Below are 15,301 nucleotides of genomic sequence, written 5' to 3'. Positions count from 1 at the left end.
AATGTCTGGAGGTTATTTCAGTACTGGAACATTATAAGAGGCTGATATCAGTCACATATGGTGTAATGTCTGGAGGTTATATCAGTACTGGAGCGTTATAAGAGGGGCTGATATCAGTCACATATGGTGTAATGTCTGGAGGTTATATCAGTACTGGAGCGTTATAAGAGGCTGATATCAGTCACATATGATATAATGTCTGAAGGTTATATCAGTACTGGAACGTTATAAGAGGCTGATATCAGTCACATATGGTGTAATGTCTGGAGGTTATATCAGTACTGGAGCGTTATAAGAGGCTGATATCAGTCACATATGATATAATGTCTGGAGGTTGTATCAGTACTGGAGCGTTATAAGAGGCTGATATCAGTCACATATGGTGTAATGTCTGGAGGTTATATCAGTACTGGAACGTTATAAGAGGCTGATATCAGTCACATATGGTGTAATGTCTGGAGGTTATATCAGTACTGGAACGTTATAAGAGGCTGATATCAGTCACATATGATGTAATGTCTGGAGGTTATATCAGTACTGAAGCGTTATAAGAGGCTGATATCAGTCACATATGGTGTAATGTCTGGAGGTTATATCAGTACTGGAGCGTTATAAGAGGCTGATATCAGTCACATATGGTGTAATGTCTGGAGGTTATATCAGTACTGGAGCGTTATAAGAGGCTGATATCAGTCATATATGGTGTAATGTCTGGAGGTTATATCAGTACTGGAACGTTATAAGAGGCTGATATCAGTCACATATGGTGTAATGTCTGGAGGTTATATCAGTACTGGAGCGTTATAAGAGGCTGATATCAGTCACATATGATGTAATGTCTGGAGGTTATATCAGTACTGGAACGTTATAAGAGGCTGATATCAGTCACATATGGTGTAATGTCTGGAGGTTATTTCAGTACTGGAGCGTTATAAGAGGGGCTGATATCAGTCACATATGGTGTAAAGTCTGGAGGTTATATCAGTACTGGAGCGTTATAAGAGGCTGATATCAGTCACATATGATATAATGTCTGGAGGTTATATCAGTACTGGAACGTTATAAGAGGCTGATATCAGTCACATATGGTGTAATGTCTGGAGGTTATATCAGTACTGGAGCGTTATAAGAGGCTGATATCAGTCACATATGATATAATGTCTGGAGGTTGTATCAGTACTGGAACGTTATAAGAGGCTGATATCAGTCACATATGGTGTAATGTCTGGAGGTTATATCAGTCCTGAAACGTTATAAGAGGCTGATATCAGTCACATATGGTGTAATGTCCGGAGGTTATATCAGTACTGGAACGTTATAAGAGGCTGATATCAGTCACATATGGTGTAATGTCTGGAGGTTATATCAGTACTGGAACGTTATAAGAGGCTGATATCAGTCACATATGGTGTAATGTCTGGAGGTTATATCAGTACTGGAGCGTTATAAGAGGGGCTGATATCAGTCACATATGGTGTAATGTCTGGAGGCTATATAAGTATTGGAGTGTTATAAGAGAATGATATCTGTCACATATGGTGTAATGTCTGGAGGTTATATCAGTGCTGGAGCGTTATAAGAGGCTGATATCAGTCACATATGGTGTAATGTCTGGAGGTTATATCAGTACTGGAGCGTTAGAAGAGGCTTATATCAGTCACATATGGTGTAATGTCTGGAGGTTATATCAGTACTGGAACGTTATAAGAGGCTGATATCAGTCACATATGGTGTAATGTCTGGAGGTTATATCAGTACTGGAGCGTTATAAGAGGGGCTGATATCAGTCACATACGGTGTAATGTCTGAAGGTTATATCAGTACTGGAGCGTTATAAGAGGCTGATATCAGTCACATATGGTGTAATGTCTGGAGGTTATATCAGTACTGGAACGTTGTAAGAGGAGATGATATCAGTCACATATGGTGTAATGTCTGGAGGTTATATCAGTACTGGAGCGTTATAAGAGGCTGATATCAGTCACATATGGTGTAATGTCTGGAGGTTATATCAGTACTGGAGCGTTATAAGAGGCTGATATCGGTCACATATGATGTAATGTCTGGAGGTTATATCAGTACTGGAGCGTTATAAGAGGCTGATATCAGTCACATATGATGTAATGTCTGGAGGTTATATCAGTACTGGAGCGTTATAAGCGGGGCTGATATCAGTCACATATGATGTAATGTCTGGAGGTTATATCAGTACTGGAGCGTTATAAGAGGAGCTGATATCAGTCACATATGATGTAATGTCTGGAGGTTATATCAGTACTGGAGCGTTATAAGAGGCTGATATCAGTCACATATGATGTAATGTCTGGAGGTTATATCAGTACTGGAGCGTTATAAGAGGAGCTGATATCAGTCACATATGATGTAATGTCTGGATGTTATATCAGTACTGGAGCGTTATAAGAGGAGCTGATATCAGTCACATATGATGTAATGTCTGGATGTTATATCAGTACTGGAGCGTTATAAGAGGAGCTGATATCAGTCACATATGATGTAATGTCTGGAGGTTATATCAGTACTGGAGCGTTATAAGAGGGGCTGATATCAGTCACATATGGAGTAATATCTGGAGGTTATATCAGTACTGGAGCGTTATAAGAGGCTGACATCAGTCACATATGATGTAATGTCTGGAGGTTATATCAGTACTGGAGATTTATAAGAGGCTGATATCAGTCACATATGGTGTAATGTCTGGGGGTTATATCAGTACTGGAGCGTTATAAGAGGGGATGATATCAGTCACATATGATGTAATGTCTGGAGGTTATATCAGTACTGGGGCGTTATAAGAGGCTGATATCAGTCACATAAGATGTAATGTCTGGAGGTTATATCAGTACTGGAGCGTAATAAGAGGGGCTGATATCAGTCACATATGGTGTAATGTCTGGAGGTTATATCAGTACTGGAGCGTTATAAGAGGGGCTGATATCAGTCACATATGGTGTAATGTCTGGAGGTTATATCAGTACTGGAGCGTTATAAGAGGGGCTGATATCAGTCACATATGGTGTAATGTCTGGAGGGTATATCACTACTGGAGCGTTATAAGAGGGGCTGATATCAGTCACATATGATGTAATGTCTGGAGGTTATATCAGTACTGGAGCGTTATAAGAGGCTGATATCAGTCACATATGATGTAATGTCTGGAGCTTATATCAGTACTGGAGCGTTATAAGAGGGGCTGATATCAGTCACATATGATGTAATGTCTGGAGGTTATATCAGTGCTGGAGCGTTATAAGAGGCTGATATCAGTCACATATGGTGTAATGTATGGAGGTTATATCAGTACTGGAGCGTTATAAGAGGGGCTGATATCAGTCACATATGGTGTAATGTCTGGAGGTTATATCAGTACTGGAGCGTTATAAGAGGGGCTGATATCAGTCACATATGGTGTAATGTCTGGAGGTTATATCAGTACTGGAGCGTTATAAGAGGGGCTGATATCAGTCACATATGGTGTAATGTCTGGAGGTTATATCAGTACTGGAGCGTTATAAGAGGGGCTGATATCAGTCACATATGGTGTAATGTCTGGAGGTTATATCAGTACTGGAGCGTTATAAGAGGGGCTGATATCAGTCACATATGGTGTAATGTCTGGAGGTTATATCAGTACTGGAGCTTTATAAGAGGGGCTGATATCAGTCACATACGGTGTAATGTCTGGAGGTTATATCAGTACTGGAGCGTTATAAGAGGGGGCTGATATCAGTCACGTATGATGTAATGTCTGGAGGTTATATCAGTACTGGAGCGTTATCAGAGGGGCTGATATCAGTCACATATGGTGTAATGTCTGGAGGTTATATCAGTACTGGAGCGTTATAAGAGGGGCTGATATCAGTCACATACGGTGTAATGTCTGGAGGTTATATCAGTACTGGAGTGTTATAAGAGGGGCTGATATCAGTCACATATGGTGTAATGTCTGGATGTTATATCAGTACTGGAGCGTTATAAGAGGAGCTGATATCAGTCACATATGATGTAATGTCTGGATGTTATATCAGTACTGGAGTGTTATAAGAGGGGCTGATATCAGTCACATATGGTGTAATGTCTGGATGTTATATCAGTACTGGAGCGTTATAAGAGGAGCTGATATCAGTCACATATGATGTAATGTCTGGAGGTTATATCAGTACTGGAGCGTTATAAGAGGGGCTGATATCAGTCACATATGGAGTAATATCTGGAGGTTATATCAGTACTGGAGCGTTATAAGAGGCTGACATCAGTCACATATGATGTAATGTCTGGAGGTTATATCAGTACTGGAGATTTATAAGAGGCTGATATCAGTCACATATGGTGTAATGTCTGGGGGTTATATCAGTACTGGAGCGTTATAAGAGGGGATGATATCAGTCACATATGATGTAATGTCTGGAGGTTATATCAGTACTGGAGCGTTATAAGAGGCTGATATCAGTCACATACGGTGTAATGTCTGGAGGTTATATCAGTACTGGAGCGTTACAAGAGAGGCTGATATCAGTAACATATGGTGTAATGTCTGGAGGTTATATCAGTACTGGAGCGTTATAAGAGGGGCTGATATCAGTCACATATGGTGTAATGTCTGGAGGTTATATCAGTACTGGAGCGTTATAAGAGGCTGATATCAGTCACATATGATGTAATGTCTGGATGTTATATCAGTACTGGAGCGTTATAAGAGGGGCTGATATCAGTCATATATCATGTAATGTCTGGAGGTTATATCAGTACTGGAGCGTTATAAGAGGCTGACATCAGTCACATATGGTGTAATGTCTGGAGGTTATATCAGTACTGGAGCGTTATAAGAGGCTGATATCAGTCACATATGATGTAATGTTTGGAGGTTATATCAGTACTGGAGCGTTATAAGAGGGGCTGATATCAGTCACATATCATGCAATGTCTGGAGGTTATATCAGTACTGGAGCGTTATAAGAGGCTGATATCAGTCACATATGATGTAATGTTTGGAGGTTATATCAGTACTGGAGCGTTATAAGAGGGGCTGATATCAGTCACATATCATGCAATGTCTGGAGGTTATATCAGTACTGGGGCGTTATAAGAGGCTGATATCAGCCACATATGGTGTAATGTCTGGAGGATATATCAGTACTGGAGCGTTATAAGAGGTGCTGATATCAGTCACATATGTTGTAATGTCTGTAGGTTATATCAGTACTGGACCGTTATAAGAGGCTGATATCAGTCACATATGGTGTAATGTCTGGAGGTTATATCAGTACTGGAGCGTTATAAGAGGGGCTGATATCAGTCACATATGATGTAATGTCTGGAGGTTATATCAGTACTGGAGCGTTATAAGAGGCTGATATCAGTCACATATGGTGTAATGTCTGGAGGTTATATCAGTACTGGAGCGTTATAAGAGGCTGATATCAGTCACATATGGTGTAATGTCTGGAGGTTATATCAGTACTGGAGCGTTATAAGAGGAGCTGATATCAGTCACATATAGTGTAATGTCTGGAGGTTATATCAATACTGGAGCGTTATAAGAGGCTGATATCAGTCACATATGATGTAATGTCTGGAGGTTATATCAGTACTGGAGCGTTATAAGAGGGGCTGATATCAGTCACATATGATGTAATGTCTGGAGGTTATATGAGTGCTGGAGCTTTATAAGAGGCTGATATCAGTCACATATGATGTAATGTCTGGAGGTTATATCAGTACTGGAGCGTTATAAGAGGAGCTGATATCAGTCACATATGATGTAATGTCTGGAGGTTATATCAGTACTGGAGCGTTATAAGAGGCTGATATCAATCACATATGATGTAATGTCTGGAGGTTATATCAGTACTGGAGCGTTATAAGAGGGGCTGATATCAGTCACATATGATGTAATGTCTGGATGTTATATGAGTGCTGGAGCTTTATAAGAGGCTGATATCAGTCACATATGATGTAATGTCTGGAGGTTATATCAGTACTGGAGCGTTATAAGAGGAGCTGATATCAGTCACATATGATGTAATGTCTGGAGGTTATATCAGTACTGGAGCGTTATAAGAGGAGCTGATATCAGTCACATATGATGTAATGTCTGGATGTTATATCAGTACTGGAGCGTTATAAGAGGAGCTGATATCAGTCACATATGATGCAATGTCTGGATGTTATATCAGTACTAGAGCGTTATAAGAGGAGCTGATATCAGTCACATATAGTGTAATGTCTGGAGGTTATATCAGTACTGGAGCGTTATAAGAGGAGCTGATATCAGTCACATATGATGTAATGTCTGGAGGTTATATCAGTGCTGGAGCGTTATTAGAGGCTGATATCAGTCACATATGGTGTAATGTCTGGAGGTTATATCAGTACTGGAGCGTTATAAGAGGGGCTGATATCAGTCACATATGATATAATGTCTGGAAGTTATATCAGTACTGGAGCGTTATAAGAGGGGCTGATATCAGTCACATATGGTGTAATATCTGGAGGTTATATCAGTACAGGAGCGTTATAAGAGGCTGATATCAGTCACATATGATGTAATGTCTGGAGGTTGTATCAGTACTGGAGCGTTATAAGAGGCTGATATCAGTCACATATGATGTAATATCTGGAGGTTATATCAGTACTGGAGCGTTATAAGAGGCTGATATCAGTCACATATGGTGTAATGTCTGGAGGTTATATCAGTACTGGAGCGTTATAAGAGGCTGATATCAGTCACATATGATGTAATGTCTGGAGGTTATATCAGTACTGGAGCGTTATAAGAGGGGCTGATATCAGTCACATATGGTGTAATGTCTGGAGGTTATATCAGTACTGGAGCGTTATAAGAGGGGCTGATATCAGTCACATATGGTGTAATGTCTGGAGGTTATATCAGTACTGGAGCGTTATAAGAGGCTGATATCCGTCACATATGATGTACTGACTGGAGGTTATATCAGTACTGGAGCGTTATAAGAGGAGCTGATATCAGTCACATATAGTGTAATGTCTGGGGGTTATATCAGTACTGGAGCGTTATAAGAGGCTGATATCAGTCACATATCATGTAATGTCTGGAGGTAATATCAGTACTGGAGCGTTATAAGAGGCTGATATCAGTCACATATGGTGTAATGTCTGGAGGTTATATCAGTACTGGAGCGTTATAAGAGGGGCTGATATCAGTCACATATGATATAATGTCTGGAGGTTATATCAGTACTGGAGCATTATAAGAGGGGCTGATATCAGTCACATATGGTGTAATATCTGGAGGTTATATCAGTACAGGAGCGTTATAAGAGGCTGATATCAGTCACATATGATGTAATGTCTGGAGGTTATATCAGTACTGGAGCGTTATAAGAGGCTGATATCAGTCACATATGATGTACTGACTGGAGGTTATATCAGTACTGGAGCGTTATAAGAGGAGCTGATATCAGTCACATATAGTGTAATGTCTGGGGGTTATATCAGTACTGGAGCGTTATAAGAGGCTGATATCAGTCACATATCATGTAATGTCTGGAGGTAATATCAGTACTGGAGCGTTATAAGAGGCTGATATCAGTCACATATGGTGTAATGTCTGGAGGTTATATCAGTACTGGAGCGTTATAAGAGGGGCTGATATCAGTCACATATGATATAATGTCTGGAGGTTATATCAGTACTGGAGCATTATAAGAGGGGCTGATATCAGTCACATATGGTGTAATATCTGGAGGTTATATCAGTACAGGAGCGTTATAAGAGGCTATCAGTCACATATGATGTAATGTCTGGAGGTTATATCAGTACTGGAGCGTTATAAGAGGCTGATATCAGTCACATATGATGTAATATCTGGAGGTTATATCAGTACTGGAGCGTTATAAGAGGCTGATATCAGTCACATATGGTGTAATGTCTGGAGGTTATATCAGTACTGGAGCGTTATAAGAGGGGCTGATATCAGTCACATATGATGTAATGTTTGGAGGTTAAGTCAGTACTGGAGCGTTATAAGAGGGGCTGATATCAGTCACATATGGTGTAATGTCTCCATAGGTTATATCAGTACTGGAGCGTTATAAGAGGCTGATATCAGTCACATATGATGTACTGACTGGAGGTTATATCAGTACTGGAGCCTTATAAGAGGAGCTGATATCAGTCACATATAGTGTAATGTCTGGGGGTTATATCAGTACTGGAGCGTTATAAGAGGCTGATATCAGTCACATATCATGTAATGTCTGGAGGTAATATCAGTACTGGAGCGTTATAAGAGGCTGATATCAGTCACATATGGTGTAATGTCTGGAGGTTATATCAGTACTGGAGCGTTATAAGAGGCTGATATCAGTCACATATGGTGTAATGTCTGGAGGTTATATCAGTACTGGAGCGTTATAAGAGGGGCTGATATCAGTCACATATGATGTAATGTCTGGAGGTTATATCAGTACTGGAGCGTTATAAGAGGAGCTGATATCAGTCACATATGATGTAATGTCTGGAGGTTATATCAGTACTGGAGCGTTATAAGAGGCTGATATCAGTCACATATGATGTAATGTTTGGAGGTTATATCAGTACTGGAGCGTTATAAGAGGGGCTGATATCAGTCACATATGGTGTAATGTCTGGAAGTTATATCAGTACTGAAGCGTTATAAGAGGGGCTGATATCAGTCACATATGGTGTAATGTCTGGAGGTTATATCAGTACTGGAGCGTTATAAGAGGAGCTGATATCAGTCACATATGATGTAATGTCTGGAGGTTATATCAGTACTGGAGCGTTATAAGAGGGGCTGATATCAGTCACATATGATGTAATGTTTGGAGGTTATATCAGTACTGGAGCGTTATAAGAGGAGCTGATATCAGTCACATATGATGTAATGTTTGGAGGTTATATCAGTACTGGAGCGTTATAAGAGGGGCTGATATCAGTCACATATGATGTAATGTCTGGAGGCTATATCAGTACTGGAGCGTTATAAGAGGAGCTGATATCAGTCACATATGATGTAATCTTTGGAGGTTATATCAGTACTGGAGCGTCATAAGAGGGGCTGATATCAGTCACATATGGTGTAATGTCTGGAGGTTATATCAGCACTGGAGCGTTATAAGAGGCTGATATCAGTCACATATGGTGTAATGTCTGGAGGTTATATCAGTACTGGAGCGTTATAAGAGGGGCTGATATCAGTCACATATGGTGTAATGTCTGGGGGTTATATCAGTACTGGAGCGTTATAAGAGGGGCTGATATCAGTCACATATGGTGTAATGTCTGGGGGTTATATCAGTACTGGAGCGTTATAAGAGGGGCTGATATCAGTCACATATGGTGTAATGTCTGGGGGTTATATCAGTACTGGAGCGTTATAAGAGGGGCTGATATCAGTCACATATGGTGTAATGTCTGGAGGTTATATCAGTACTGGAGCGTTATAAGAGGGGCTGATATCAGTCACATATGGTGTAATGTCTGGGGGTTATATCAGTACTGGAGCGTTATAAGAGGGGCTGATATCAGTCACATATGGTGTAATGTCTGGAGGTTATATCAGTACTGGAACGTTATAAGAGGCTGATATCAGTCACATATGGTGTAATGTCTGGAGGTTATATCAGTACTGGAGCGTTATAAGAGGAGCAGATATCAGTCACATATGATGTAATGTCTGGAGGTTATATCAGTACTGGAGCGTTATAAGAGGCTGATATCAGTCACATATGGTGTAATGTCTGGAGGTTATATCAGTACTGGAGCATTATAAGAGGGGCTGATATCAGTCACATATGGAGTAATGTCTGGATGTTATATCAGTACTGGAGCGTTATAAGAGGCTGATATCAGTCACATATGATGTAATGTCTGGAGGTTATATCAGTACTGGAGCGTTATAAGAGGCTGATATCAGTCAAATATGGTGTAATGTCTGGAGGTTATATCAGTACTGGAGCGTTATAAGAGAGGCTGATATCAGTCACATATGATGTAATGTTTGGAGGTTATATCAGTACTGGAGTGTTATAAGAGGCTGATATCAGTCACATATGGTGTAATATCTGGAGGTTATATCAGTACTGGAGCGTTATAAGAGGGGCTGATATCAGTCACATATGATGTAATGTCTGGAGGTTATATCAGTACTTGAGCGTTATAAGAGGCTGATATCAGTCACATATGATGTAATTTCTGGAGGTTATATCAGTACTGGAGAGTTATAAGAGGCGCTGATATCAGTCACATATGATGTAATATCTGGAGGTTATATCAGTGCTGGAGTGTTATAAGAGGGGCTGATATCAGTCACATATGGTGTAATGTCTGGAGGTTATATCAGTACTGGAGCGTTATAAGAGAGGCTGATATCAGTCACATATGGTGTAATGTCTGGAGGTTATATCAGTACTGGAGCGTTATAAGAGGGGCTGATATCAGTCACATATGGTGTAATGTCTGGAGGTTATATCAGTACTGGAGCGTTATAAGAGGAGCTGATATCAGTCACATATGGTGTAATGTCTGGAGGTTATATCAGTACTGGAGCATTATAAGCTGGGCTGATATCAGTCACATATGGTGTAATATCTGGAGGTTATATCAGTACTGGAGCGTTATAAGAGGGGCTGATATCAGTCACATATGGTGTAATGTCTGGAGGTTATATCAGTACTGGAGCGTTATAAGAGAGGCTGATATCAGTCACATATGGTGTAATGTCTGGAGGTTTTATCAGTACTGGAGCGTTATAAGAGGGGGCTGATATCAGTCACATATGGTGTAATGTCTGGAGGTTATATCAGTACTGGAGCGTTATAAGAGGAGCTGATATCAGTCACATATGGTGTAATGTCTGGAGGTTATATCAGTACTGGAGCATTATAAGCTGGGCTGATATCAGTCACATATGGTGTAATATCTGGAGCTTATATCAGTACTTGAGCGTTATAAGAGGCTGATATCAGTCACATATGATGTCATTTCTGGAGGTTATATCAGTACTGGAACGTTATAAGAGGCGCTGATATCAGTCACATATGGTGTAATGTCTGGAGGTTATATCAGTACTGGAACGTTATAAGAGGCTGATATCAGTCACATATGATGTAATGTCTGGAGGTTATATCAGTACTGGAGCGTTATAAGAGGGGCTGATATCAGTCACATATGGTGTAATATCTGGAGCTTATATCAGTACTGGAGTGTTATAAGAGGAGCTGATATCAGTCACATATGATGTAATTTCTGGAGGTTATATCAGTACTGGAACGTTATAAGAGGCTGATATCAGTCACATATGGTGTAATGTCTGGAGGTTATATCAGTACTGGAGCGTTATAAGAGGCTGATATCAGTCACATATGGTGTAATGTCTGGAGGTTATATCAGTACTGGAGCGTTATAAGAGTAGCTGATATCAGTCACATATGGTGTAATATCTGGAGCTTATATCAGTACTGGAGCGTTATAAGAGGCTGATATCAGTCACATATGGTGTAATGTCTGGAGGTTATATCAGTACTGGAGCGTTATAAGAGTAGCTGTTATCAGTCACATATGGGCTGGACATTTATTTCCCAGTGTCTTTATCTTTGTCCCTTTATATAACTTTCCTCCTGTTTTTGCCCTTTGATGACACAGTATACGGGGGTCACGTACTGGACCAGTCCGGCGTTTTGGCCCCTGGACACGGCTCTCTCGTACTGCTCATCGGCCTCCGCCTTCTTCTCCACGGCGCCGATCGTGGTGACTCCATCGATGATCCTGAATGACGGGAGAAGACGACATTTTATATCCATCAGTGAGATCTTAGCGTTTGCGTCTGCGGCTGAGATCCGTGTGAGGAGCGATCAGACGCCGCGGCAGGAAATCAGCCGCAGCAAAAAGGACTCGAATACGGGAAGTTTGTGACTATTAGTTTGGTTTAATCTTTATTTTTTACGATCTGAAGGGACGGCACCAGGAACGTGCGGCGCCATCGCATGATCACGGGTCTGACAGCATCAGCTCCACTATTACTGTGGAAATGTGCAGCAAAACCGTCCACTGTGGGGCGCTGCCCACCACAACCGCCCATCGCTCTGCCGCATTGTGCCAAGCGCGGTTCTTAGAATCCCATCCACTATTGTGCAACGTCTATAGAGTGTCGCCACCCCGGAACGTCGCAGACGAGGACTCACATGGTGAAGTTGGTGATAAAAGCCGTTTTCGGAAGTTCCACATCAAACGTGGCTTCATGGGACAAGTTCAACTGGTTCTCAATCTCCGCAATGATGGAGGTGTGAGCGAAACGCGACGTCACTCTGCAGTCGATGTCCATATTGTGTATGAGCAGCGATGGCGCCTCCTGAAACATTATAATGTTATAAACCTCCTGTCAGTGTTACAGTCATCCCATCAGTATCTCTGCCACCTCCACCCGCCGCGGCCAACAATCACATGTGCCGACTAGTGATGAGCGAGCATGTTCTCTACTGCTCGGTGCTCGGCGAGTATTTCCGGGGTTGCTTGGTGGGATCTCGGGTCTCCGCCCTGCACGTTTGGCGCTCTTTACAGAGCCAATGAACATGCAGGGATTGCCTGTCACTCACTGTAATGCCGTAGCCATGTTGGTTGTGGCATTACAGTGACTGGTTGGCCGCACAGCGTCATCAGGTGTATATCAGACCTGGCGCCGCCATGCTCGTCACAGTCATTCCGGATCAGACAGTGTAGGGAGAGGTGCTGCTGTGTTAGAGACACATATCCATCTCAGCAAACAGTCCTTCTGAGGACTAATCCATCTGCAGAGATATCAGGCAGGCAGTGTATACAGGCAGGCAGGGTATATAGGCAGGCAGGCAGGGTATATAGCAGACTGCAGTGCACATAGCACAAGAGGCTCCATTCCAGTTCTGCCTTCTGCTGCTGTTAGATATTTCTAGACAAAGGCCCAGGTCTCAGGGGCCATGAATAATTTTTTTGCATCTTAATCCTCATTATTGCTTAAAACGCAATCCAGAGAACACCGTTTTTCTGCGCCATTTGCCTGGTGGCTCTGCAGAATACAGCCAGGTCCTTTCCATATTACAGCGCTAGAAATCCAGCTATTTAAAACTGTGTTTTCTCCGTCACACGGATCACATATACGTTGTCAGAAAATACTGCCATTTCTGGCCTCCATTAAAAATTTCTTTCAGTGTGTCAGTGAAGCAATTCACCGCAGTTTGCTGTTCAAACTCCTTACCTACAGGCCAGGTATTTAAAACTCTGTTTTCTCCGTCACATGGATCACATATAAGTTCGCTCCAAGCTCAGTCATTTGTAGTGAGCGTGGAAGATACTGTCCTCCATTTAAAATGGGCAAGGCACATGGCAAGGGACGGGGAACTGGACGTGATGGTAATGGTGCATGCAGAGAGCGAGGCCGGGGGCAAGCCGAAATTGTGCCACAACAAACACCCACATCTTCTCGCTCGACCTTCCTGTCCCAATTAATAGGGGACCGCAGCACACCACTATTGAACCCAAAGCAGTGTCAAAAGGTTGTTGGTTGGATAGCAGATAATGCTTCCAGTCACTTAGCCACCACCAGCACCACCCTGTCTTCCACACGGTCAAGTCTCAGTAGCTGTGAGTTTGGACCGCATATTCCCTGAACCTCCTTCTCCCACCATGCCGAGTGCCCAGAGACAACTAATCCCACACTTGGACACTCCGAAGAGCTGTTCCCTTTTCCATTAATAGATTCGGCCCCTCGCCCGGTCCACTTGAAGCGGGGCAAGAGGAGATCGCGTGTAGCGATGCCCAAATATTTGAGCAGCCATGGTCACACAAAGGCGATGGTGGGAGAGTGTCACAAGAGGTGAACGATGATGAGACACAATTGCCAGAAAGTCAGGAGGAGGACCAGGGTGCGGAAGTGGAAGACGAGGTGGTGGATGATATAGTGACTGACCCAACCTGGCAGGAGGATATGCAGAGCGAGGACAGCAGCACACAGGGGGAGGAAGGCAGAGCACCCCAACAGGCAGGAAGAAGCAGTGTGGTGGCCACAGACAGAAGGCAGGCAACCGTTCCCCGTAACACCAACACGAAGGAAGTTGCCAGTACATCTGTTAGGTCTTCCCGAGTCTGGTTGTTTTTCAAAGACTCTGCCAATAACCCCAAAAAGGCCTTTTGCACCACCTGCCAGGCCAGCATCAGCAGGGGTGGCAAAACGACCAGTCTGACCACCACCAGCATGATCAGGCACATGGCAGCAAAGCACCCGACTTTGTGGGCCGAACCCCAGGGTCCAGGAACAGTGTCTGCGGGTGGCACCACTGCTTCTTCCACTGTTGTGCATGCAAGCCAATCCCCTGTCCATGGTGCATGCAAAGATGCCTCCTGCCCTGCACCTAAGTAGAACCATCAGGAAGCACGTCCACATCCTTGTCCCATCACAGTGTTCAGTTGTCCCTACCCCAGTCCTTGGAACGCAAGCACAAATATGCAGCTAACGTACCCTAGGCCACACTACTAAATTCCCACATTTCGAGACTGCTTGCGCTCGAAATGTTGCCTTTTAGGCTCGTGGAGATGGAAGCTTTCGGTACTCAGTCCCCAACCGCCACTATTTCTCCCGGTGTGCCGTCTCCGCATTACACAAGCACGTGTCCCAAAACATTAGCCATGCCCTCAACAACGCAGTTACCGGGAAAGTCCGCCTAACTACAGACACGTGGACAAGTGCTTGTGGGGAGGGACAGTTCATCTCGCTGACGGCACACTGGGTTAACATAGTTGAAGCTGGGACCCAGTCGGACCTTGGGTCGGAACACGTCCTCCCAACGCCAAGGATTGCGGGCCCTAGGTCTATCAGGGTTGTACCCGCATTCTACAGCTCCTGCACCTCATCCTCCTCAGCCTCCTCCTCCTCTTCAGCCTCCATCTCCGAAATGACCACGTCAGTCACAAGCTGGAAGCACTGCAGCACTGCCTCGGCCAAGCGGCAACAGGCTGTGCTGAATCTAATATGCTTAGGCGAAAAACCACACAATGCTGAAGAGTTGTGGACAGCTCTGAAAGAGCAGGCAGATCTGTGGCTCACACCGCTGACCCTACAGCCAGGTATGGTCGTGTGTGACAATGGCCGGAACCTGGTGGCGGCTCTGAGGCGAGGCGAGCTCACACACGTACCACGCCTGGCCCATGTGCTTAACCTCGTTGTTCAGCGGTTTCTCAAATCCTACCCGGAGCTGCCGGATCTGTTTGTTAAAGTACGCCGCCTGTGTGCCCATTTTAGAAAGTCAGCTAC

General features: G+C 43.2%; 1 protein-coding gene across 7 annotated transcripts in view; it reads right to left on the bottom strand.

Moving 5' to 3' along the window:
- Window positions 1–15,301, bottom strand: part of LOC141206900 (inter-alpha-trypsin inhibitor heavy chain H3-like) — a 395,905-nt gene that overhangs the window by 357,673 nt on the left and 22,931 nt on the right. For all 7 annotated transcript variants that reach the window (XM_073664275.1, XM_073664276.1, XM_073664270.1 and 4 more), the window contains exons 2-3: window positions 12,204–12,370; window positions 11,683–11,787 (exon numbers count right to left, since the gene is read on the bottom strand). In XM_073664275.1, coding sequence (XP_073520376.1) covers window positions 11,683–11,787; window positions 12,204–12,370 — 272 coding nt within the window. The remainder of the gene's footprint in view (window positions 1–11,682; window positions 11,788–12,203; window positions 12,371–15,301) is intronic.

Source organism: Phyllobates terribilis, unplaced genomic scaffold, assembly GCF_046119375.1.
Source record: "Phyllobates terribilis strain yellow unplaced genomic scaffold, ASM4611937v1 Scaffold_143__1_contigs__length_4665640, whole genome shotgun sequence".
In the NCBI taxonomy this organism is placed as follows: Eukaryota; Metazoa; Chordata; class Amphibia; order Anura; family Dendrobatidae; genus Phyllobates; species Phyllobates terribilis.
This window is presented reverse-complemented; position numbering and strand designations above follow the sequence as displayed.